At 37.2% G+C, this 26,906-nt stretch overlaps 1 protein-coding gene across 2 annotated transcripts in view; it reads right to left on the bottom strand.

Moving 5' to 3' along the window:
• Window positions 1-26,906, bottom strand: part of CYYR1 (cysteine and tyrosine rich 1) — a 104,039-nt gene that overhangs the window by 3,610 nt on the left and 73,523 nt on the right. Inside the window, exons 3-4 of one of the 2 annotated variants that reach the window (XM_024732009.1) lie at window positions 11,783-11,940; window positions 5,580-5,619 (exon numbers count right to left, since the gene is read on the bottom strand). In XM_024732009.1, the coding sequence (XP_024587777.1) occupies window positions 5,580-5,619; window positions 11,783-11,940 (198 nt within the window). The remainder of the gene's footprint in view (window positions 1-5,579; window positions 5,620-11,782; window positions 11,941-26,906) is intronic. The other variant, XM_024732008.1, reaches the window with a different exon arrangement.

The following is a 26,906-nucleotide window of genomic DNA, read 5'->3' on the forward strand; positions in this document are numbered from 1 at the left end:
AAAAAAAAAAAAAAAAAAAGGAGGACAAACAGGTTTAGAAATGGGGATGGAGAATTTAGTTTTCTAAATCTTATTAGAAAAAGTGTTTTTAATTTTTTATTATACTATTATATGACAGTGTGTTTTAAAATCACATTTAATACATTTGTTATGACTGTATATAGACATCTATTTTGTAGTGCTCTCCACCCCGTCTCCAGGGTTGGAAGAGAGGTATTCCTTGAGCACTCCATGTCTTTAAGAACCAAATCACTCGACAACATCTGAGCAACCTCTCAGCAACCCCTCTGATGATTTTCTAGTAATTGATTTATCATCAAGATTGTGATTCTAGTTGGAAATTGACATGTCTTAATTGCTTACTGTGAATGTAGCCTAAACCACAAGACTAGTGTTATAATAATGCAAATAAGCAGCCAAGTTTTTACTTCTAGAATGGAAGAAAAGAACAAGGAACATTTCAACAAACATTTCTAAAACGTCTTCTAAATTGTACTCTTACAATAAGATTATGACGGTATTCTGATCAATATGCATGTATAAACATAGGGCTTCACCCTATATGCAAACACAAAGATTCTTCTGAATCTCTTTATTTAAAAATTTTTTTTAAATTAATTTGTATTGGAGTATAGTTGATTTACAGTGCTGTGTTGGTTTCTGCTGTACAGCAAAGTGAATCATTTATACATATACCCACTCTTTTTTAGATTCTTTTCCCATCTGTATCTCGTTAACTTGGCTCTCTCTACCAGGAGCTTGATGATTTAAACCATTTACTGATCTGCCTGTACTTAGGGATGTGAAGAAGCAGAATTGAGGCACCTGACACAAGAGAAAGATGGAGACACAGCACTGGGTGGGATGTCCTCTGAGGGATGCTCTGGTGAGCAAAGGCTTTGCAAGTCTATCGTGCGCTGAGCAGGCCAAGGGCTCAGAGCAGAGGACACAGACCTGTGGAGAAGGCAGCTTCTCCACGGCTGCTTTAGACCTGGGGAGGCTGGCCTATTCCAAGCTTTGTTTTCTACAACAAAATGGAATAACTCCTGCCAGAGTCTAAACACACATTCCCTCTGCATTATGCCTACTCCTTTGCTTCGTTATATCCAAGAGGACTGAGACAAAGAGATTTATAATAAACTTTATCCAAGGCAAGAAATGCAGCCTCCATGTAAAACAGGAAGTTACAGCTGGGTTCCCATTGAACTGTTTCTTATAAGCATGTGGGTTCTAAGCTGTTTTTATGATGAAGCTTTTCCTTGCCTCCCACTTGAGAAGCACACACCAGATGATTCTACAGATCGACTCTGCATCCTTCTCTGTCATGAAGCTGTGGTGTGTCTTTATGCTTCAGTAACAAAGCATTTATATTTTTCCATCTGCATATAAACTGCTGGAGGACATTTCAGGGAGATTCCCTACGGTTTATACAGCTGCATGTTGAGCATGAAAATCTAAGATATGAAACAGTGTTCTTTCATTCATGTAGCCTTTGTTATTTTGATAAGGTGATAATATAATGCTGAAGAGTGGTATTTGGAGGACTATATCCATTATGAAATAAACACGGCACATCTTTTATAGTACCAGCTGCGGGAAGACATTTCGAAATAATAATGGTGTAACTGTGGACTGTGCTATCTTTCTTTCTTACAGATAAAAATATTTCACTAGGAAGTAAACTTTTCAGGGTATCAATTTTAGAATTCTTGATTAACCCTAAGAGGTTTTGTTCTCTCTTAAAGGTCAAATCATCTTTAAAAGATACATGGATGCAGCTGGAGATATGGTGCTTTTGAAATTCTTTCATAACCAATAATTCTAATTCTCTGACTTAAGTAGGGCAAATATGTCATTTATCATGTATGTCAATGTAGTTGTGTAGAATTTTGCAAAATTTAGGGATTCTATGAAATTCATAGGAGGAAGTTAATGTTTTTGTTTTTTTTTTTTTTTTTAGCAGTACTTGGGCCTCTCACTGTTGTGGCCTCTCCTGTTGCGGAGCATAGGCTCCAGACGCGCAGGCTCAGCGGCCATGGCTCATGGGCCCAGTCACTCCGTGGCATGTGGGATCTTCCCGGACCGGGACACGAACCCGTGTCCCCTGCATCGGCAGGCGGACTCTCAACCACTGCGCCACCAGGGAAGCCAGAAGTTAATGTTTTTTTACCCACTCAGGATAACATCTCTAAAACAAATATAAAGGGAAGGTGCATGGTGTTATAAAAATTGTACAACATTATTTTAGAAAATGTGGAAACAGAGGAAAATCATCCATAATTCTGTCACCACAGTTTAACAAACAATATCTTTATATACTCCCTTCTAGTCACTTGTGTTTTTATATCCTTGTAGTTACGTAAAATAGTGTATGCTTTTTCACTCTGTATTGTAACAATCTTCTTCATTCTGCGACATATTTTTCATGAACACTATTGTTAACAGCTGTACATTATTCCACTTACCATTCACTTATTTTGAGATTAGCAATTTTTTATTATTATAAATAGTGGAGTGACAAATGTCTTTCTACATATAGACTTTTTATTACTTTGATTTAGTTTTTTAGAATAAAATTCCAGGAATCAACTAGCTGGCTATCATTTAATATTTTGGTAATTTAATAGTGAAAAAATTTCGCTATTAAAATATCCCTTAATTTTACATTTCTTTGACAGTTTTACGTCTTGTTTATTATTTGTAATTCATATTGTGTGATTTTTTTGTTTGTTGTGAGCTGATAATTTACAAACTGGGATCTTAATTAGAATTAACATACAATTAAGATAACAAGATATAAATATGTATACAAAGTTATTTATCTTTTCTATACCTTTCTAAAAATAACTTTGTCAAAATGATTAGCTATGGTATTTTTACCTTATTGACATCCCGAAGTTTAAAACTTGTATCTAAGAAAATATATGTGGGCTTTTCATCCTTTTTATCTCTTCTGTATTGTTTCCAAATTTAAACATTTGTCTTTCAGATATGTGGTTCATAACCAATCTATTTTTGAGTTTTCCATGTAAATTTATATATTTGGTGCTTCCTTACATCTGTTATTTTACATCAGGGTTTATTTTTTCTAAGTTTTAAATTTTGATTAAGCCAAAGTATTGAAGCGTTGCCTCTTAATCCTCACTTTTCACATTGTTTTGTTATCTCTCCTTTAGAGTTTGTGAAATTTTAATCACTTGTTCTGTTCCAATTACCAAGGCATATCTTTTTTTTTTACCAGAAACACCTGATTTTAATTATTATTGAGTTTCAATGATTTTACTATCTGATAGAACAGGTGAAATTCATGACTTATTTTTTTAACACTTTTTAAATTTATTTTTTCAGTTGAGATACAACTGACATAACATTGTGTAAGTTCAAGGGGTACAATGTATTGATTTGATACATTTATATATTGCAATATGATTACCACCTGTTAAATTAATTAAACAAGGAGGTTATTAGACTGAGGTGGCTCGAATGCCATGGTGTCTATGTAAGCAAACCAAAATCTAAGCTGCAAGTGCCTCAAAGTTATGAAATCAAAACGCTAAGGACAACCAATCACAAACAGCCAACTAGGCTTTAAGTTAAAGGAAATCAAATAATTTCCTTTTGTTGCTTCCATGCTTCCTCTGTATAAGGCAGGGCCCCCCTAACCACTTTGGGTTTGGTGCTGCCCCATTTTTGCTCAAATAAACTCTTCAAGATTTTAATATGCCTCAGTTTATCTTTTAACACATCTTAGCATTAGCTGACACTTCTATCACTCATGACTTATTTTAAAAGACAACTTCTACGAATGACCCAATTTCATTTCTTTTTATGGCTGGGTAATATTCCATTGTATATATGTACCAGTCTTCTTTATCCATTCATCTGTCAATGGACATTTAGGTTGATTCCATGTCCTGGCTATTGTAAATAGTGCTGCAATGAACATTGGGGTGCATGTATCTTTTGGAATTATGGTTTTCTCAGGGTATATGCCCAGTAGTGGGATTGCTGGGTCATATGATAGTTCTATTTTTAGTTTTTTTAAGGAACCTGATGTAGATGAAACTAGAGTCTATCATACAGAGTGAAGTTAAGTCAGAAAGAGAAAAACAAATATCATACACTAACGCATATATGTGGAATCTAGAAAAATGGTACAGATGAACCTATTTGCAGGGCAGGAATAGAGACATAGATGTAGAGAACAGACATGTGGACATGGGGAGAAAGGGGAGGGTGGGATGAATTGGGAGATTAGGTTTGACATAAATACACTGCCATGTGTAAAATAGATAGCTAGTGGGAACCTGCTGTATAGCACAGGGAGCTCAGCTCGGTGCTCCATGATGACCTAGATGGGGGAGATGGAGGGTGGAGGAGGGAGGTCCAAGAGGGAGGGGATGTGTGTATGCGTATGGCTGATTCAGTTCACTGTGCAGCAGAAACTAACACAACATTGTAAAGCAATTATACTCCAGAAAAAGAAAAAAAAAAAGGACAACTTCTAACATTATTACTAGGAGCAAACCTTCTCGTCACCCTCCCCCAAACCCCACTACTCACAATTCACCTGAACCCCACTCAGAGCAGAGGCCCACAGAGCTCCTGGCAGGTCCTCCACTGCCTGCCCCTCACCACACAGCACAGCCCTGCCCATCTCTTCCTCTACAATGGCCCGAGATGCACCTCCAGAAAGGGTGACATCATTAGAACCTAGCATCCCCCTTCCTCTCAGATAACATCAGGACACGTCCTGTCACGTTTACATCCCTCTGTTAGCATGAGAAGGACAAGCTCCTAGAGCACCCTTCAGTGTAGATCTTTAGCTCTGGAAGGCTTTACATATCTAATCTAATTAATTTTCCCAACTTTCCCCACCCCTTTCACTGTGCTCAGTGGAACACAAAGTCTGTCATCAGAAAAGCCCTTTGTACCCTCACCCTCTTTTCATCCCTTTACATGTTACCCCAGCTCGGAATATAAGGAAGTTCTCCAATTGTGTCTGTTTTCTCAGAGAAGTAACGTCGGCTGAGAAATTATCTGCTGAGAGAGAGAAAGGCTGAGGGTTTTTTTCGAGCTTTGAGAAGAGAGAAGAATACATGAGACAGTTATCTCAGGGAGTGAAAGGGAACATTTGCTTCACCTTTCTAATTTAATTAAAATCTGGTTTTCCATGAGAGGACAGCTTCCTCTGCAGCACTATTAAATCAGAGCTATCCTTTTTCTCCCACATCCTACATTTTATGGGATCAGGAGGTATGCAGGGTGTTCCCTATGATTCAGCCATTTTTAAACAACTTATTTCCCTCTTTAAAAACCTGAGCTTGAAGTCTGTAAGTCTGTTTCTGTTTTGTAAATAAGTTTATTTGTACCATTTCTTTTTAGATTCCACATATCAGCGATATCATGTGATATTTCTCTTTCTCTGACTTACTTCAATCAGTATGACAATCTCTAGGTCCATCCAAAAGAACTTATGGTTACCAGGGGGGAAGGGTGGGGGGAAGGGATAGACAGGGAGTTTGGGATTGACATGCACACACTGCTATATTTAAAATAGATAACCAACAAGGACCTACTGTATAGCACAGGGAACTCTGCTCAGTATTCTGTAACAACCTAAATGGGAAAAGAATTTGAAAAAGAATAGATACATGTATATGTATAACTGAATCACTTTGCTGTACACCTGAAACTAACATATTGTTAATCAACTATATTCCAATATAAAATTAAAAGTTAAAAAACAAAAACAAAAACCTGAGCTTTTTTGTAGCATATGCCATGAGATTCTGCTACTTTCTGCTCCTCCTTGTTATCCATAGCTGTGGTTCTCTCTACCCCAAAATCTCACTTATTGAAGTGCGGTACGCGGGCCTCTCACTGTTGTGGCCTCTCCCGTTGCGGAGCACAGGCTCCGGACGCGCAGGCTCAGCGGCCATGGCTCACGGGCCCCGCTGCTCCGCAGCATGTGGGATTTTCCCGGACCGGAGCACGAACCCGTGTCCCTTGCATCGGCAGGCGGACTCTCAACCACTGCGCCACCAGGGAAGCCCTCACTTATTGAAGTTTTAGTATCAAGCCCATTACTCTTCTCTGCATCACGACTTCTGTTATCATTCTAGGTGATTTCAACATCCACTTGCTGAAATAAATTTCTAGCTCCAGGATGGAGCCACTCCTGCCTGAGTTGCCACATCAGCAAACTGGAGCTTAGGTAACTTTCACGTCATTGAAAAGCTCCGCTTGATGAGAAACTCAGTATATCCAGTCAACTAATCCGCAAACGCCAAGCCAACTCTGGGCTCTATACTTAACTTCCTGGTTCCTTCTCACCCCAAACAAGGCTGCCTCTGTGGCCCCAGCCAATCAGATAGTTTCTATTTTTCTCTTCTTCGTTCTTTATTCTTCACCTTATAAAAGCTTCCTGCCTTCTGTCCATTTTACTGTTCTCCCCATGAAGACCTTTTGATTCATGAAGTTTGCATCACCTAAATTGTCTTCTTTAATCCGTTTTTAACACATGTAACCCTGCCTCTCAGTCCTTTGAGCCTTTTGCCTTCAAAAATCTTTTTCTCACCCTTACTGTAACCAATTATGGTACCATTTTGTAAATATGACCACCGACTTATCTTTCTAAAATATACATCCCAATACATTTTGGACCTCACCTGGATTTCTGATTTACTGATGGCATTAAAAAAATTAATTTAAACTGATGTCACCTCTTTCCTGTCATGTCTTTCTTCATTCAGCTTAGATTTATGGTCCATCACAAAAATTATTCCCGTGCATCTATCAACAACTTTCTCATCTCTTTCTCTCCCCATTGCTTCACAAAGCTCCAGTCCAGCATTTTGGCTACCCCAGATCTGTATCTAGGAGCTTAATATGCTTAGAGCAAAATGCACAGCCATGCTGGCTCATTGCACTTCAAATGCATGACCATATTCTCAAGTGTGGAAGCCCTTGGCATTGCTTGGAAATTGCACATTAGGCATTTCACCACCCCTCCATTCTCTGAGATTACTGTTTCATGCTTTTTTCTTTCTCCTTAGCTACAAACACCTCCTCAAGCCACTTGCAGCCTAAGACTTGCTTCTTATTTCACTAAGAAAATAGATACAATCAGAAGAGACCATCCTCATATCACCAAATCCTTCGAGTGCATGAGTCTTTGCATGTTCAATGTGGTTGCCCTCAATTGTGAATTCAATTATGCAAATGGACATTGGATTCCTTTTTTTAAAAAAAAAAAAAATTTATTTATTTGTTTACTTTTGGCTGTGTTGGGTCTTCATTGCTACACGCGGGCTTTCTCTAGTTGTGGTGAGCGGGGGCTACTCTTCGTTGTGGTGTGCAGGCTTCTCATTGCAGTGGCTTCTCTTGTTGCAGAGCACGGGCTCTAGGTGCACAGTCTTCAGTAGTTGTGGCTTGTGGGCTGTAGAGTACAGGCTCAGTATTTGTGGTGCAAGGGCTTGATTTCTCCGTGCATGTGGGGTCTTCCTGGCCCAGGGCTTGAACCTGTGTCCCCTGCATTGGCAGGGGGATTCTTAACTACTGTGCCACCAGGGAAGCCCCTTGGTTTCTTAATGAAATATTTCCAAGAGATTTTAAAGAATACAAGCCAGCTATTTTATAGAATGTTCCTCAGCTTGGGTTTGTCAGATAATTTCTCATGTTAAGATTCAGGCTATGAGCTTCCAGCCAGAACACTACACAAGTGAAATTGTATGATCTTCAAAGTAACACCCAAAGGTGCAAGATGTACATCTGTCCCTCTTTGTTGATATTAATTTTTACTTCCTCGTCAAGATGTTGTCTGGTTTCTCCACTGTGTAGTTACTATTTTTCTCCTTGTAACTAATGAGAAATCTAGAGGTAGACAGGTTGAGAGTATGCAAATATCCTGTTCCTCAGCAATGTGTCCCCCAAATTTAGCATCAATTGATGAATCTTGTTCTAAATTTTTCTTATGATGGTTTTAAATGATGATTTTTTTACAGTTCCACAACTTCTTTCTACATGCATCTTTTGGTATTTTTCTGTTATCAAGAAACTCAGATCCTTCTTCATTGTTTATCTACCTATCTGTCTATCTATCTAAATTCATCATCATCTATCTGTCTATTTGCCTATCTATATTGTCTATCAATCATCTATCAATCAATCAATCTATCATCTACCTACCTACGTACCTACCATTAGGGACTCAGTAATGTACTTCATGGCATTTGATTTTTATATCTTTGCCAGGCCTTTTCTTCTGTTCTTTCTGCATTATTTTCCTTCAGATGTGTGTCATCCAAACCCATTTTTAAAAGAAGAGTTAATATAATCACTTTCTTTTGTTTATACTGAAGTTCTGGAAAGTAGGGGAAACGTAAGACTTGACAAATAATTCTTGTTTTCACACTGATGTTTTTAAAAATAGTTGTCATTAAACAGGACACAGTTCATGCCACCCAACATGGCAGGAGTATAAAACTATTTCAGATGGTCACTGTTCAACAATTGGTTGGGTGTGGCATATTACCTGTTCTTGGTAATCTACTCCCAGTGCAGAGTCATGTTCGCTGTAGGGTTCCCCACTGAGTGCTTTCACCAAGGGATGAGATAACCTTGACTAAATTATTTTCTACCCATTTATGTGGCCTTCAGGCTGTATGACTATTCAATAACTTGAGTGATTATTCAATTAGCACAGGGTTAATTAATTAATGTGGGTAAAATTAGTTTTTATTTCCATAGATGAAAGATTTTGAAAAGCAGTCAGTGCTACTCTGTGTTATTTCCTGATCCTTTAAGTAAAAGCTTAATTAGGGACTTTGAGAAGGAAATGAGAAATAATCAAGTGAATCATGTTTTCAACGGCCTAGTCTTTTGCAGTGAAAATGTTTCCATCACAAGGTTTATGATGTTTTTTGCATTATTCAGTTCCCAGAACAATGCATTTACTGAAAATGCAACATGGTGCTGTGATCTGCCAGTATAAATAATGCTACTAGGGCTTCCCTGGTGGCGCAGTGGTTGAGAGTCCGCCTCCCGATGCAGGGGATGCAGGTTCGTGCCCCGGTCCGGGAAGATCCCACATGCTGTGGAGCGGCTGGGCCCGTGAGCCATGGCCGCTGAGCCTGCACGTCCGGAGCCTGTGCTCTGCAACGGGAGAGGCCGCAACAGTGAGAGGCCCGCGTACCACAAAATAATAATAATAATAGTGATGCTACTAGAATAAAGTTTTTGAAAACCTGTTTACATGCATGAAATAGAAACCTCAGACCCCAGAAAACACATTAAAATATTTTGCATTTTCTAGTCTAGTTTTATAAAAAATATTTAAAAAATTAATTTTAACTACACTTTTTGATCAAGAAAAGTGAATCTGGAGCGTTATGTACAGATTGATTCTCCTCATCTTCTCTCCAATTAATGTCTCTGTCAGACGCTCCTCTTCTGCTCTTGAGTTACGGATTGACCAGGTGAAAATAGGGAGATCTGAAGAATAAAAAATAACTCCCCCTATTTTTTCCTTATACCATAGTTTTAACATTGTTATACTAACCCTAATGATATTCTTAGTAAGTTGGAAAGATTCCAAATAGTGAATTGCTTTTGTAGTGAGTAAAAGCTATACATTCCAGGGTGGAATTGAAGGTAAAATTTCTAGGCATTGATATAATTATATCAGATTTTGTCATGATATTCATTCGTTCAGCCATGTCTAGCTGAGTGCCCGTTACATGCCAGTTCCAGTCTTGTATGCTTAGGATTGAGTGGTGAATAAAATTGACAACAATCCCTGCCTCATGGAGCTAATGTTCCAGAAAGTGGGGATAGACAATAAATAGTAAACTTAACCACTAGGTGAACAATATAGTATCTTAGAAGATTAAAAGAAGCATTCTGGACAAAAAGTAGAGTAAGGAGGATTGGGGTGCTATGGGGGAGGGACACATTACAATCTTAAGTAGGGTGATCGGGGAAGGCCTCATTCAGAAAGTGACCTTTGACAAAGACTTGAATTAAGTGAGGGAGTCAGTGTTCTAGGCAAACCTAGATGGCAGTGTGCCCTGTATCTTCACAGCACAGCAAGGAAAAAGTATGAGTGGAGCCAAGTGGCAAGAGGGTGAGTAGAAGGAAGTGAGGTCAGAGAAATAAAATAGAGGGGCCAATTCATGCATTGCCTTGCAGGCCTTGGTAAAGAATTTGTCTTTTACTTTGGATAAAATGAGAAACCACTGGCTTTAAGTCTTCTCCTGGGGGAAATGGGGAGCCACTGGAAAATTTTGAGCAGAGAAGTGATATGATTTGACATTTAATCATCTTAAATGTGTTCAGTTTGCTACTGTGTTTGGAATAGACCCCTGGGAGGCACGAGTGGATGCTGGCAGAGCAGTTAGGATGTTTTCACAGGAATGAGTAGGAGAGCTGATGGTGGCTCCCACCAGAGAAGGAACAGTGGGAAGTATTCAGATACTCTTATATTTTGTAGATGGAGCTGAGAAGTGTTCCTGTTAGATTGCATGTAGATGTTGGGGAAAGAGAGGAGTCCAGGATGACGCCAAGGTCTTTGGCCTGAGCTCCTGGGAGGCTGGAGATGCCATCAACTGAGATGGTGAATGGTGAGTGCAGGAGGCTTTGGGGGGATGTTTGGGAGTACAGCTTTAGACATGTGAAATTTGAAATATATCAGTTAGACATCCAAGTGTAGATGTTCAACCGGAAGTGGGATCAAATGAGTTTGAAATTCAGGAAAGAGGTTTGGAAAGGAGATATATAACATTGGAAGACATTTAGCATGTAAAGAGTACTTAATACCATGAGGCCAAATGATAGAACCAAAGAAGTGAGTGTTGATACAGGATGGAAGAAGACACAAGAGTGAGTCTGGAAGCAGTCTAACATGGAGATATTGGAGAAGAGGGAGGATGGACAAAAGAGGACAGGGAAAATGACCATGCTCGCACTCATCTGAAATTTGCTCCCTCAAGCTGAAGATGGTAGAGAAAAAGTTAAGAGAGGAGAGACATTACTAGGGAATTGATACTCAGGGCAGACTGGATGTAGAAGCTACCTTATTCCTTTCCTATAGGGACTGAGATAGAGGACATGAGTATGGATAGAAAATTATCTTCCTAAGGATTTGTTAAATTTAGAACTTGACTCCTTTTTATATATCAAATTATATATATACAGGTTGACTTAAAAATGCTATTGAAATCAAGGCAAAATGAAGCACTTTGTTTATGTGTTCAATATATTTATATATGGAACTTCTAGTAAATTCTCAAGAAATACTTGTCAAATTATTAATAAATTACCTTTTTGCTGATAATTTTACTATTATGTTAAGACTGTTTTCTTTGCATAAGGGGGACACATAAAAACTTTCTTCAATACTTTTTCTCAAGACATACATACCTATTGAATCAGATGTCAGTTAATTCAGCCATGTAACTTATTCCTTCTCTATAATTATTTGTCAGAACTCACTAGCAAATAGACACAGTGGGTGTGAATTGTCTATTCCTCTTCACTATGGCTGATTGGCAACTGTAGTCAATAAGACAACCACTGAAAATATGAATGTATTCAAATAGGAGGTAGATTTTATTATGTGGATCTAAGTAATCTCCATTGAAAGTTAGAGCTTCAATCTACATTAATTTAGAAGTATCCTACATACTTGGAGATTATTCCAGTGAGAGTCTTCTACCCCAGGAGGACAGCATAACTAACAAATCTGACTCTTCCTTCAGAAAGAGTAAGCAGTTTTGCTTACCAGGGTAGGAGGAGATGGCATTGATGTGGGTGGTCCTGATGACACCCACCCGTGTCCCACGGTTGTTTTTCATGCACATGCAGATACATATGGCAATTCCAGCAATGACCCCCATGATGAATACGATTCCAAATACTATGCCAGCAATTGCTGTGCCCCTAAAAAGGAAAAGCGAAAGTACATTTATTGAAACGGCTCATAAAGATTCCTCAGCCTTTCAACTATAGTTCCATGACTACATGACAAGTGCCCCTTTAAATATGTTCTTAAGGATAATGTTAAAAAAGACTCATGTTGGGCTTCCCTGGTGGCGCAGTGGTTGAGAATCTGCCTGCCAATGCAGGGATGTGGGTTCGAGCCCTGGTCTGGGAAGATCCCACATGCTGCAGAGCAACTGGGCCCGTCAGCCACAACTACTGAGCCTGCGCGTCCAGAGCCTGTGCTCTGCAGCAAGAGAGGCCGTGACAGTGAGAGGCCCGCACACCGCGATGAAGAGTGGCCCCCGCTTGCCACAAATAGAGAAAGCCCTCGCACAGAAACGAAGACCCAACACAGCCTAAATAAATAAATTTATTAACAAATAAAAAAGACTCATGTTTTCAGTTCTTGAAACCATTCTATAAGTTAATAATTTCCTTTGCAGCGTTTTCTCTGTTTCTCTTTCTGAAAGTCTATTCTGAAATAAACCTCTGAGCCTCCTGGATAACTTCTCTAATTTTTCCTGTCTCTGTTTTCTTGAACTACTTTCCGGGGAGCTTCATTGACTTTATCTTCCAAACTTTATTGAACTTTTAAATTTCAGCTATCATATTTTTAACTTCCACGTGCTCTATCTTATCCTTTATTGCAACACCTGTTTTATAGTGTCCTTATTCTGCTTTTATGGATGTAATTTCTTCTATTAATCTCTAACAGTACTCATGACATATTCTTTGAAACTTTATCTGTTTTTTGTGTTTCCTCTGTCCTGTCTAGGCTCCTTCTTATTGATTGTTTACTTTAATCTGTTTCATGTTTGACATTTTCCTTAAATGTCTGGTGATCCCTGAATCTATTCCTATGTAATAAGCTGCTATTTAGTAATAGCTGGTTGGGAGTTCAGTGTGCAAAGCTAGTATTGGACAGGTGAACTCTGCAGTAGAGGATCAACTGAGGCCAGTTCACATAGTTTTGTTTTTCTTTGTAGCTGTTCATTTTTACTCCTTAAAAGGATCCTCCAGTTTCATACTTGGGGAATATGTACTGGGCTGCCAGTTTCCTGGAGCCTGGGGTTTTATCCATAAGGGTATGGACTTTCACAAAATCCTCCTGCTTTCAGCTCAGAGACTCAGTCTCATTCTGCTATGACAGAGGAGGCTTTCAGGTTAAGTCTTCAGTAACAAAATCTTTGTGGTTTAAAAGCATGACTTCTAAAGCCAGACTGCCATGGTTCCAACTGTAGCTGGGTAACCTCGGGCAAGTTGCTCAATGCCCCAGTTTGCTTCTTAATGAAATAAAGGTCAGCTTGGTGCTTATCTGGCTCTCCTCCCAAATTTAATGTTATGAAATAACTGTGCTTCTAGATTCATTTGCCACATAAATAAGTTCCTGTTCTCAAGTGCTATATGAACATCTATCGTGTACTTTTCTAGGACAGGTTCATAAACTCTCATCCCAAGGCCTTGGGACTAGATGTGTCTCGTAAGTCAGGAATGTTCAGATTTTGAAAAGGGAACATGCATATACTGTATATTATATGATATTCCCAGGGCCAACATCCTGAGCATAACACATGTACATTTCTGCAGTAAAGGTAGGAATATTAACACTCGTGTATTACATAGAAGCTATAAAAAAAGCCCCAGGTTCGTTCAGGTTCAGTCCTACCACCAATTGAGTTGTATAAAACCTTTACTTTTCAGAGTTTTTGAGGACTTCAGAATTGCAGATAAGGGACTGTGAACGTATATTTATACAACTCAGAAGAGATCTTCTCTTTCTGACTTTTCCCTACTCACTTAAAAAAACAGAATACCATTATGCATTCCAATAGACTCCTTTAAAATATTCCCACATGCATTTTAACTTTGTTAGTAAATTATGAAAGTAGAATGTGAGACATATTTGGATGGGCTGCTATTAGCAATTAAAGAATGGCAGAGTCTAGCAGTTCAATAAATGTCTTTTCAAGAAAAAAGATTTATCAAAGGTGGTAACTTGAAATTAAAAAGAACTAAAAGTAATCTGGAAACTTCTTTTTTTATTGTAATTTTCAGGTCTAAATAAGACTAAATTGGAGGACTTAATTTATGTTCCAGAAATAATCAATGGTCTAATTATTCAGGTGTAGAGTTTCCAAAGTATGTGTTATGGAAGCTATCAATTTGGGACATATTTATATTCATTAATTCCTTTTTAAATAGAGAAAAGTAAAAAATCAGTCACATTTTGTTTTCTTGTTGGCAGCTTCAGCAAAAATGCCTGCCCTTGAGGTCAATAATGAGGTTGAAACTAATGTGTTAAATGAGGTTTTTGATTAAATCATGATTTTCATGTCCTTAATCCTTTGATACCCATTAGCAATTGTAAATTAGTTATTTAAGACATGGTAAGTATAAAATTTATAGCATTATTTAGTCTGTTATTAATTTAAAAAAATAAGCAGTCACCTTCCAATATATAAATAATTTGGTTTAGTCAACTGTTGGAAAGACAGAAGCTATTAAGTTGAGAAATTTGGCATCATAAAATCCTTGAAAAGATTTATTTAGGGAATGTATTTTTTTTGAAAGAATGCATTACAAGGTTTGCATATTTTCTCTTCTCTAAAATTCTATTTCGAAATAATTATAGATTCAGAGAGGTCCTGTGTATCCTTCACCCAGTTTCCCCCAATGGTTACATCTTAGGTAACTAAAGTACAACATTAAAACCAGGAAATTGGCATTGGTATAAAGTGTGTGTACAGTTCTATGTCATTTTAACACATACATAGATCCATGCAACCAGTTCAGGAAGCAAGGTACTATACCATCACCCCAAAATATTTCCCTGGGCTCCTCCTTTACAGTCATATCCAACCTCTACCACCATCAATAACCCCTGACACCATTCATCTGTTCTCCATTTCTATAACTTTGTCATTTCAAGAATGTTATACAAATGGAATCACATAGTACATGACTTTCTGAAATGCTCTTTTTTCACTCAGCATTATGTCCTTGGAAGCCATACTGGCTTTTCTGTATAGCAATACATTCCTTTTTATTACTGTGTAGTATTCCATGGTATAGATATAACACCAGACCTGAAAATTACAATAAAAAAGAAGTTTCCAGATTACTTTCAGTTTTTTTAATTTCAAGTTATCACCTTTGATAAATCTTTTTTTTTCTTTTTTCTTTGTTTAACCATTACTTCTTATAGGACATTCTGTTTACTTCCAGTTTTGGCTTTTCCATTTATAAAGCTGCGACGAACAATCATGTACTGGTTTTTATGTGGACATAAGTATTCATTTCTCTGGAATAAATGCCCAGGAGTAGGACTGCTAGGATATATAAGCATATGTTCTATTTTAAAAGAAATTGCCAAACTATTTTCCAGAGTGACTGTACTATTTTACATTCCCACCAGCAGTATAGGAGAGATCCAGTTTCTATACATCCTTGTCAGCATTTGATATTGTCATTATTGTTTATTTTAGCTGTTTTAATGGGTGCACAGTGATTTCACTTTGTAATATTAATTTACATTTACCTTAAGCTAGTGAACATTTTTCATGAACTGATTTGCCGTTTATATGTCTTCTTCAGTGAAATGTCTCATATCTTTTACTCATGTTCTAATTGAATTATTTATGTTTTTACTGTTGAACTTTTGAGAGTTCTTTGTAAATTCTAGATATGACTCCCTTATCATATAAGTAGCTTGTAAATATTTTCTCCCAGCCTGTAGATTGTCTTTTCATCCTCTTAACAGTCTTTTGCAAGAGCAAAAGTTTCTCATTTTAATGAAGTCCAACTTATCCATTTTTTCTTTTATGAATTGTGCTTTTGTTGTCATGTCTAAGAACTCTTCACCAATCCCTAGTTTCTGAAGGTTTTCTCCTATGTTTCCTTCTAAGAGATTTATAGTTTTATGTTTGACATTTAAATCTATCATCCATCTTGACTTAATTTTGTATGTGGTGTCAGGTTTAGATCGAGTTTCATTTATTTTGCCCATTGATAGCCAACTGCTCTGGCACATTTATTGAAGACACTATCCTTCTTTCATTGCACTGCTTTTGCACCTTTGTCAGAAATCAGTTGGCCATGCTGTTTGGGAGTATTTTTGGGTTCTGTATATTTTCTTGCTGTTGGACAGGGTGTTTTATAAATGTTGAGTAGATTCTGTTGGTTGATGATATTGTTCAGTTCTTCTATATCCTGTTGATTTTCTATCTAGTTTTACTAATTGTTGGTGAGGGATGCTGAAGTATCCAACTATAATTTTGGATTTGTTTGTTTCTTCTTTCAGTTCTATCAGTTTTGTTCCATATATTTTGCAGCTTTTCTGTTCTGTCTAGGTTCTGCACTTGACCTGTGCTGATAGGCATCGGGATGAGGCTGTATTTTTTTTTTTTTCTTATGGTGTTTGGTTATAGTCAAATTAGTTAAATTGTTACTGTCTCAAAGTTTTCTGTTTTGCTAGGCTGTCTCTTTCTGGGGACTTTGGCTGCAGAGATCAGGCCTTTGTTGGGATTTTTATTGTCTGCTCCTATTGGTGCTTATGGGTTGCCAGCTTCTTTATCTACAAACCTGGGGGAAATGAGGCAAAAAGAAAACCCAGGGAGCTCACTGTCATGTCATGTTGTTCTTCAGCCCACGAAGTTCCTAGCTGCTCTGCCTTCTTCTCTTCACCTTTCAGAATTTTCTCGTTTGTTTTATAGATAATATTTAGGGTTTTAAAGTTGTACACAGAGGGAGGAATAGGGAAATGTACATCTACTCTGAAAAAATAAAATATTGCAATAAATGGTATTGTTTAAAATTGTAAAGTGATTTTTTAAAGCATAATATAAAAACATTTTTATAGAAGAGATAAAAACTGTGATGAATATCCTTAAAAACATAGTTGGGTTTTTAGGGAAAAACATTGCCATTGATCTACATATATATATCTCCTATGATTTTGAACCTTTTCCTATACATATTAAAAGTGCTCAAAAATCTTTAATAAATACACAAATTAAGCTAACCTTACCCACAATTATTAAACTGTTAGGAACTATCACCCACAAAATTCTTCCTCTGTAATGAAAGTATTTCCTAAAGGCATGTGTTAATTCCCTATTCAAATGAAACCTGAAAGGGCATTTTTCTTGGGAGAAGAACAAAATATAACTTCTTTTTGATGTTGTTAATTCTTTCTTTTTTAACTGCTGATATTTTGGACTATAAAGCATAATTCATGTAAATGTATATGCAAAGACAAATTTCTGTTTTCAGGAGGCTACTGCAACACCTTTTATGAATTCTACAATTTCACAAGTAATTATCTTTTCGTGCCTTTAATAATTTTGTGTGAGCTCAGTTCTAAACAAAAGCGTTTAGCTTTTTGGTTACATACAAGAATCACCAGACAAAAAAAATCCAAGGTTATATAAACAAATTATTCTTTTAAACTATCCATTATAATTATTTATTATAGTGAATGACTTTTTTTGGACAATTTTTAGTCCAAGAGTAGGCAATCTATGGCCATGGGCCAAATGGGGTCCACAAGTTGTTTCAGTAAATAAGGTTTAATCGGAACAAAGCCAAACACATTTGTTTACCTGTTGTTTGACTGCTTTGGGGCTATCATGTCAAAGATGAGTAGGTGTGACAGAGACCACATGGTCACAAAGCCTAAAACATTTACCATATTGCTCTTTGTAGAAAAAGTATTGAACTATGATTTATTTCACTTGTGAATAAATTAATGCTGCCTTTCCCTAGATGACGTTTTCTAAAACATGATGTCAGTAATGATATTGTAACAAAGCAAGTGGTAGCACAGGCCAGACAATTTGTACTGAAAAATCTAACATTTAATGGTATTTGGAAGCTCTTTTAATTCCATTAATCAGAAACTCACAAGAGTTGCAAGGTCCGAATATTCTTTTTGATTACCACTACTAATGTTGTTTACTCTAGTACATTTCGGATGCTATTTCAATACAAAAATTACTCATGTTTTGTGGTATAGTGAAAATAAATATTTAGTATTTGCCCCAAGATCTTGGCACAAAGCTTTTAGAACCCTTAGAATCTCTGAAGTGATTAAAGTGTCTTTTGTATGCTAATGAGATGACTGGTGGTTGAGGGGCCCTAGATAACTTTAACAGGGGCACTGGTCTCCAGAAAGACCAAAGCATAATTAGAGGGTTGGAACTTTTCCCACTTCTGACCTCCAGAGATGGGGACAGGGCTGGAGGCTGAGTTAATCACCAATGGTCAGTGAGTTAATCATCAATGGTCAGTGATTTAATCAATCATGCCTACACAAGGATAGCACCGTAAAAACATGATGGGGTTCAGAGAACTTCCAGGTTGATTGACACATCATGGTGCCAGGAGAGTGGAGCATAGAGAGGGAGCATAGAGTAGAGCATGGAGAGGGCATAGCAGGTCTGAAAGCTCCATGCCCCTCCCCACATACATTGCCCTATGTATCGCTTCCACTTGACTGTTCCTGAGTTGTATCCTTTATAATCAACTGGTAATAGTAAGTAAAGCATTTTTCTGAGTCCTATGAGTTGTTCTAACAATTAATCAAACCTGAAGGAAGGGGTTGGGGGGATCCCTGACTTTGTAGTCAAGTTGTATGGACGTGTGTATAACCTGGGGACTCAGTACTTGTGACTGGCATCCTAAATAAGGGCAGGCTTATGGGAACGAACCGTTACACCTGTGGAGTCTGACACTCACTTCAGGTAGTGTGCGTCAGAATTAAATTGAACTGTAGGACACCCAGCTGATATGAGAATTGGTTGGTGTCAAGAGGAAAGACACCCCACAGGCTTTCTTCTCTGTTCTCCAAAAGTCTTTGTGGACACATCTAAGTATCAGTGTGTATGGTTTAGCTCCATGGATGGTTTTTGACCATTTGCAGATAATAAAAAAATTTGGAACAAAATTATAGATTGAACTGTGTACCAAAATGAGACTTTATAATCAAGATATTAAGTGTACTTGTAGTGGCTTTAATATACTATGAAACCGGGGTTTATAACAAGGCTCAGAGACAATATTTTTCATTCCATAAATAGCTTTTCATAAGTAAAAACGATTCTGATAATGTTGCAATTGTTACAATAATATTTACAACACATTTTAACCTTGGTACTGCTGTACAGCAACTTAAAAATACAGATACCTTGACATGGTTTTACTATTAATTGATGTTTAAGGTAAAGAGTAAATATGCAAAGAATGCCATTAGATTATTTCTGTTCTTTCTCTGACATGACCAATTTATAAATGCATTTTATACAAAGGACATGAATATTCCATGCAATAATTTAATAACATGTCTCTATTAAATAGGAAAAAATGGCCACAGAGATATTTGATGCCTACATAAGTTGCAGGAAGAAGTATAGAATATTTCCATTAGGAGAAACTTTTCAAATGAACATAAGAGTTTTTAAGAAGTACATTAAGTGAGAAAACTTTTAGAAGAGAGTTTTCTGGAATAACTGCCTACAATTTCAAAAGAATAAACTTAAAATGAGTTCATTTACTATTAGAATGAAAAATAAGTCATAAATGCAGCAAAAGCATTTTATCTTTCTATTAAAGAGGAAATATTAAATAATCTTATATATTTATAATAATCCATAAGTGATTAATTAAAGCAATGAAAAGATATCATTTCAACTGTAGGGCTGAAAGGAAAAAGCGCACATGAGAAAAATAAAACTTGGCAAAGTTCTTCTTCAGACTCTTTCATTAGCTCAATAATTGTTCTTTCAGCCAGTGCATTAAAATATGTAATACAATATTTTCATGCTCAAAATCTTCAAAACCCATGTTTTATTCTACACCTATTCACAATTTATAAAGTCTATAACTTTAGCAAAACTCTTACTGGCTTAATTTAAAAATGATGCATTTTCCTCATTGTTGCTTTAATAAATCAATACAGAAGAGTAAGAATAGAAAAACAAGCTCAATGGAGTATTGTTTTCAACATGGAGAGTATTTAGTTCCGTCACTTTAATGAATAATAGTAGGTCCCCAGAACTAAATATATCTATATCAGTATCTATATCTGAATCTGTATCTATCTCTACCTATTTATATACATTTATATATATATATCAAATACGATGACTATAACTTCAAGTGGTTAAATTATTGCTAAATATTGTTACAATTCGACCTGTTAAATGCTTATGAAGAGTTGAAACACCAATCCATGTGATTTTCCCAATAAGTCTATATTACTTGCAAAAAAATCCTGTAAAATTCAGATACATTAAAGATGTTTATTTTACCTTTGTTTTTTCATTTTAGTCCTTCTCTCTAATAACATAATTCAACATATCTTCCTTCTTGGGGCTTTATAGGTAACTTTTCTGTAGTCCTCAGAATAATAAAATTAGAAACTAATTTTTCTCTAAATGTTTAAATTTACTTCATTTACCGACTCAGTCCCTGTGGTAGACAGTTGTCTACCTCAGTATCTATTCTCTACATTTTCCTTGATAAAAGAACTCTTGATGGTTAACTAGGTACATGGCTACTTGAAATAAATACTATTTTTTCTAGACACCCTTAAACCTAGCAGTAAAGTCTAGAAAATAAGTTGTAAATAAAATGCTTTGTGTTATCACTCAAGAAACCCCCTTGAAAGATGGCTGGGATGGGTTTTTTGTCCCTTCCTCCTTATCTTACCCTCCATCCTGCTTTCTGAAATGTGGGTGTGGTGGCTGAGCTCTCGTGTCCATGCAGGACCATGAGGATAGTCCACCTAGAGATGCAGGAGGTATGAATTTGATGGAGTATGCATCCCTAACAGCTACATGGAGATGCTATATCACTCCCAAGTTGCCTATCTCTAGGTTTCCTTTACATGAGACAGAAGCACACTGTTTTTTAAAAAAATTATTAAAACCTCTATTATTTTAGTTTAAGTGTGTGAGTGAGAGAGAGCTACACTGCTTGACCTAATCTTACCTAATACAACTTCTTTGCTACAATAAGTACACTGGGTAAACAAAAAGAAATATTTCACGTGGAATTAGTTCTAAGGAGCACACAGGTACTCTGAGATCCCCGGGTAAAGGTTCCAAAAAAAGCATACCAGGGGGCTTCCCTGGTGGTACAGTGGTTGGAAGTCTGTCTGCCGACGCAGGGGACACGGGTTCGTGCCCCAGTCCGGGAGGATCCCACGTGCCGCGGAGCGGCTGGGCCGGTGAGCCATGGCCGCTGAGCCTGCGCATCCGGAGACATACCAGAACCAAGAAAGCATGAGACTGCATTCAACTTCTATTAAATTGAGATCACTTATCTTCCATCTTAGGTAGAGTTAAACTTGTATGATTCAGTGAAAGACCTTCAAAAAATCCTTATGTTGCCTAGATGTCAAAGAGGTATACAAAATGAGAATAAAAAATGGTCTTGAATGTGCTGTGAACGCTAGGGTGATCTGCACGATAACGCTTTATCACTGGAGTGCGATAGTAAATGATTTGATTGATGAAGAAAGCAAGAATAACTCAAGCCAAAGAGTACCCTTTGAGAATTGGTTGGTTTGCCCTTATCTTCACTGATCAAATCTTCTGAACAAGTTATGTTAGATTCCTATGTTAGATTCATAAAGTGAGTTCAATGAAGATAAAATGCATATAATAAAATAATTTAAATATTAATAATATCAATTAAATGTTTTTCCATATATATATGATCATATATGAACATATTTAACTGTAATTTAGAAAAACAGGAATCTGAGTGAAGATTCCCTGAAGTATATTACTTGACATATTCTATATACTGTGTGCATTCCAAATGTCATGATCTGATTAGCTGTCAGTATAGCCGTGAGATAGCACAGCATAACATAGTGTAAGTCAAAATTTAAATTCAGTCTTTCATAGTTACAGAAGTTTCCAGAAACGTTTTGCACAATATTCGCAAATGTGATTCATTTCATTGTTTATTTAACAACAATATTTAGAAAAGTAGTATTGACCCACACTTAACACTGGTTGAATTTTCCAGTCATGGCCTTGAGATGTTTGATTTATTCCTCAGTCATTATATCTGTAATTTTAAACAGCTATCGCTAGATAATTAACAGTCATCACTTTATTGCTGAAATATATATCGGTTATCTACCATGTGCTAGGCACTATTCTGGGTGCTGGGATGCAAAGTTGAATGATACATGGTATCTGTCTTCAAGGATTTTAGAGGCATGTATGAGATACTAAACAAAAAGAGAGATTTTGAAAGGCCACTATCTCCAGGCATAGAAGACTAAGTCAATAAAATAATTAAAAAATTTGATCATACTCAGCAAAAGAGAACATTTTTTTAATGAATGTAATAAACTCAAGAGAATAGTAGTGATTTCTTTTTTTTTTTTAATTTTATTATTTATTTATTTATTTATTTATTTATTTATTTTTTAACATCTTTATTGGGGTATAATTGCTTTACAATGGTGTGTTAGTTTCTGATTTATAACAAAGTGAATCAGCTATACAAGTAGTGATTTCTTAATACTTCTTACTTGCATATAATAATTTTTTGACCCAGAGGATGCTTTTGTGAAATAGAATTCAACCCACTTGTTTTGTGGGTGAAAAAATCAAATCCATGGGAGGCTAAAATAACGATCTTCTAGTTAGTTTCGTGGTAAAGATTAGAGCTCAGCAATCCTAATTTTCACCCCAGAGTTGTTTATATGGCAGTGGACTGCCCTGCTCATATTCTTTCATCCACTCACCAAACATTTATAGAGTCTGTCTGCTGTGCCAGATACTCTAGTGAGCACTAGACATATAGAGATGAACAAAGTCTCCTTAGGAAGCAGAGAAGAAGAGGAGAGAAAGGATTCCTGGAATGTTTGGGAAATTGAAACCTTGAGACCTGATGACTGACTGAATTGGGTAGTAAATGAGAGGCAGGAGTGCAGAATATCTTCCATGTGGATGACTGCCTCTTGCTGTACCATATACAGTCCCTAAAAATGTCTTGAAATGAAGAATAAATGAGACAGGGAATCATAAACTAGATTTAAGTAGATACAGGCAGAAGGCAAGCCACACAGGTTTCCTTGCCTTCTGCCTTCTAAACCTAAAAATTTCCCAATTACTTCTAGACTTACGTTTATAATGCTTTGGCACTGTTCACCCTTTGAAGTGACCTTTGCTGAAACTTCACACTGAGCTAATTACCTTAACTTGCTTATGATGTTTACTTTAGACAGAACTTTCTTCTTTTTCTTCCTGTACATTTTTATCATATTTTAAGTAGAAAAAAATCATAAACCCGTTTTTTTTTTAACACTAACTCTAAAGATTTCTATTAAAAATCCATTTGTTGAGATTTAAGTCCTAAGAGCATGTAAGATTTAAGAGACTGAATCTGATTATGAAAATCAGAACCCTCAGGATAATCCGATTTCCTTTCCACTGACATGAGCATGGAGAGTTTCAAATAAATATGGAGGCTTATATAATTATTGATCTAGTAGAACAGCAACTACCTTTTAGGCCTAGACATTTGAAAATTTAATAAGTTTCTCATAGGATTGGGGTGGAGGTTGTAAACCTTTCCAGATTAACTGCTGAAACAGGTAACAGACCTTGATGATGTAATGGACCCCTGGCAGTGAGACCATGGGCCACCAAATACAGTATTTTCACATGTGGCTCCGTCAACTGCTAGTCTATACATTACAAGGTAGCCAGCCCACTCAGACAACTGTGGTCCCTTCCTGGACCCTAGAAAGTCCCCATCCTCTGCTGAGACAAACCTGCAACTGATCACCATCTGCGGGTAGGTCTCCATTCTAGTTCTGCCAATGATTTGCTCAGTTCTGACGTTTACTATCTGCACACAACTCCCTCAGGCTGGGGCTGCTCAGACCCAAGGGAGGCTGCCTGATCTCACCTCTCCGAAAGTCTTGTTCACAACCTCACCTGCACCAGCCTAATGTGGTTGATCAGAGCTGTTACACTTTGGCTGCCTCAGAGAATCTAGCCTCACACTCACTTTAATGGTTCTTAAAGTCATTAACAAGCAATACATCCTCATCACAGCTAATCAGATCATGACATTTGGAATCCACCCAGTATACAGAATATGTCAAGTAAGATAGTTCAGGGAATCTTCACTCAGATTCTTGTTTTCCTAAATTAAACTTAAATATGTTCATATATGATCATATATATCTGGAACAAACATTTAATTGCTACTATTAATATTACTATTATTATATGCATTTGATCTTCACTGAACTCATTTTATGAATCTAACATAGGAATTGGGCATTTGTTCAGAAAATTTGATCAGTGGAGATAATTGCAAACCAACCAGTTCTCAAAGGGTACTTTTTGGCTTGAGTTATTCTTGCCTTCTTCATCAATCAAATAGCTACAAACAGTTTATGAGTTTTATGCCGTATAATTATCCATGAGAGGAAAACTGATTTCAATCATGTCTCATTACAGTAGATTCAATCCCAGAGAAGGAATGTGAATAGCTCAGGTGGAGTTGGGGACCCTCCTATAGAACAGTCCACTTGGCCAAGGCCAAGAATACCACAATTAACCCAGCTGGGGTCAAATGCCTGTCCCCAGACCTGCTCTATGTAACCAATGCAGAAACACGTGGGGGAAATAGAGTTGGTCAATTCAGGAGCAGAGGCAAGAATTTGGCAAACAATGACACAGTCATTCACACACAAGATAACTTTGTATAGTTGACATTAGGATTCTAAGCCGAGTCTGAGTTTACGGCTGTAAGCTAGGATTATAAAGAATGAAGAAAAACATAATTCAAAAAGAGTTATGTACCACAATGTTCATTGCAGCTCTATTTACAATAGCCAGGACATGGAAGCAACCTAAGTGTCCATTGACAGATGAAAGGATAAAGAAGATGTGGCACATATATACAATGGAATATTACTCAGCCATAAAAAGAAATGAAATTGAGTTATTTGTAGTGAGGTGGATGGACCTAGAGTCTGTCATACAGAGTGAAGTAAGTCAGAAAGAGAAAAACAAATACCGTATGTGAATGCATATATATGGATCTAAGAAAAAAAAGAAGGTCTGAGGAACCTAGGGGCAGGACAGGAATAAAGATGCAGATGTAGAGAATGTACTTGAGGACACGGGGAGGGGGAAGGGTAAGCTGGGACGAAGTGAGAAAGTAGCATGGACTTATACACATTTGGTATACACTACCAAATGTAAAATAGATAGCTAGTGGGAAGCAGCCACATAGCACAGAGAGATCAGCTCGGTGCTTTGTGACCACCTAGAGGGGTGAGATAGGGAGGGTGGGAGGGAGACGCAAGAGGGAGGAGATATGGGAATATATGTATACGTATAGCTGATTCATTTTTTTATACAACAGAAACTAACACACCATTGTAAAGCAATTATACTCCAATAAAAAAAAAGAGAATGAAGGACAGATAGAGACAAATCTCAGTTCTGTTCATCCTTCACCTAAATATATACGTGGTATCAGAAAGTCAGAAAAGTAACTTTAGACAAATACAGAGGTTTGGGACTATAAGGATTTCTAGTCGCCATGTTTTGAAAGACCTTATTTCAAAGAATCTTAAATTATATAACACTAAACATATTTGAGTATTTCCTAGATATATGTTAGTGTTTCAAGGAAGACAGAGCCTGGGGAAGACACATTCGCACGTATGTAAATAATTATAATGCACAGTATTGATTGCAAACAGGGGAAGCATGGAGTAGGTTCTATGACAGCAGAGGATAGAAAATGTGCGAGTGTGTGTGTGAGTAGAGATGGGTGTGTGTGAGAATGTATATCACTGAAAGAAGGTGCAGGTGTATATGCGTGTTTGGGGAGTGCTTGAGGATGGGTGGATTCCTAAAGGAGGTAACCCCTTCTGAATCTTAAAGGAAGATGAGGAATTAATCAATGGAGATTGAGGAGATTGGAGCAGAAACACATTTAAGATCAAAGGAACAAGGTATAAATGCCATAGGAATGTAAGATACTGTGACATGTTTAAGGAACCATGAAAAATTGAGAGTTGCTGAAATAGAAAAGATGCAGATGAGGCTGGAGTAAAAGCAGGGGTTTGGGGGTGGCAATTAGGAGGTTCTTCAATAACACTGTAAAGAACTTGACCTTTTTATTGGAGTTAATGGAAAAATAAGTGAAAACCTGCAAGCATGGATCAATCTAAGAGTAATGTGAAGAGTGGATTTAATGGGTACCAGGCCGTACCCAAGTGGTCCTATTGAAAGACCATTGTAATTATCCGGACAAACCGTGGTGAAAGACTGAACCTGACAATGAAAGTGGGGCAGGGAAGAAGGTGGGGAGGAGGGAGTTCAAAAACTCAGAACATATAACATGGAAGGTAAAGTTAGCGGTGCCTTCACGTCATCAAATTCAAACTCCTAAAAGATTATTATAACTCTGTGCTATCTGCAGGCAGGCAAAGCTCTTGGACACTCCCAGTACTTAAAAGTCACTAAGTCTGGAGGCATCTTTTCCATTACTGAATAATTCCCTGTAACTGTGGGACACTTCAGTAGATTTAGTTCACCAGATCTCTTATCTCTCTCAAAGAAGGGACCTCTGCAGAGGGAAAGCTCTGGTCTTTCATAGGAAAGAAGGGAAGTGTCAGGCCCAGAAGGTGTCAGAGGGCAGGAGATAAACTTTGCTTACCCTTGTTGTCTACTGGTCTGATTTCAACCAAGTGTGTTTTCCAAAGATGAGTATGTTTATAAAAAGCATATGTACTCTTTAATATTGCATTACATAAACTTTTAGCATAGTGAGCATGCATAGATAAGAGGTTTGTTTTATTTGTATAATCAATGAACTCTTAATTGCCCTTCTCTGAAATGCATGTCCTTAAACCTCTGTAAAACATAAAT

Source organism: Neophocaena asiaeorientalis, unplaced genomic scaffold (assembly GCF_003031525.2).
Source record: "Neophocaena asiaeorientalis asiaeorientalis breed wild unplaced genomic scaffold, Neophocaena_asiaeorientalis_V1.1 scaffold55, whole genome shotgun sequence".
NCBI lineage: Eukaryota > Metazoa > Chordata > Mammalia > Artiodactyla > Phocoenidae > Neophocaena > Neophocaena asiaeorientalis.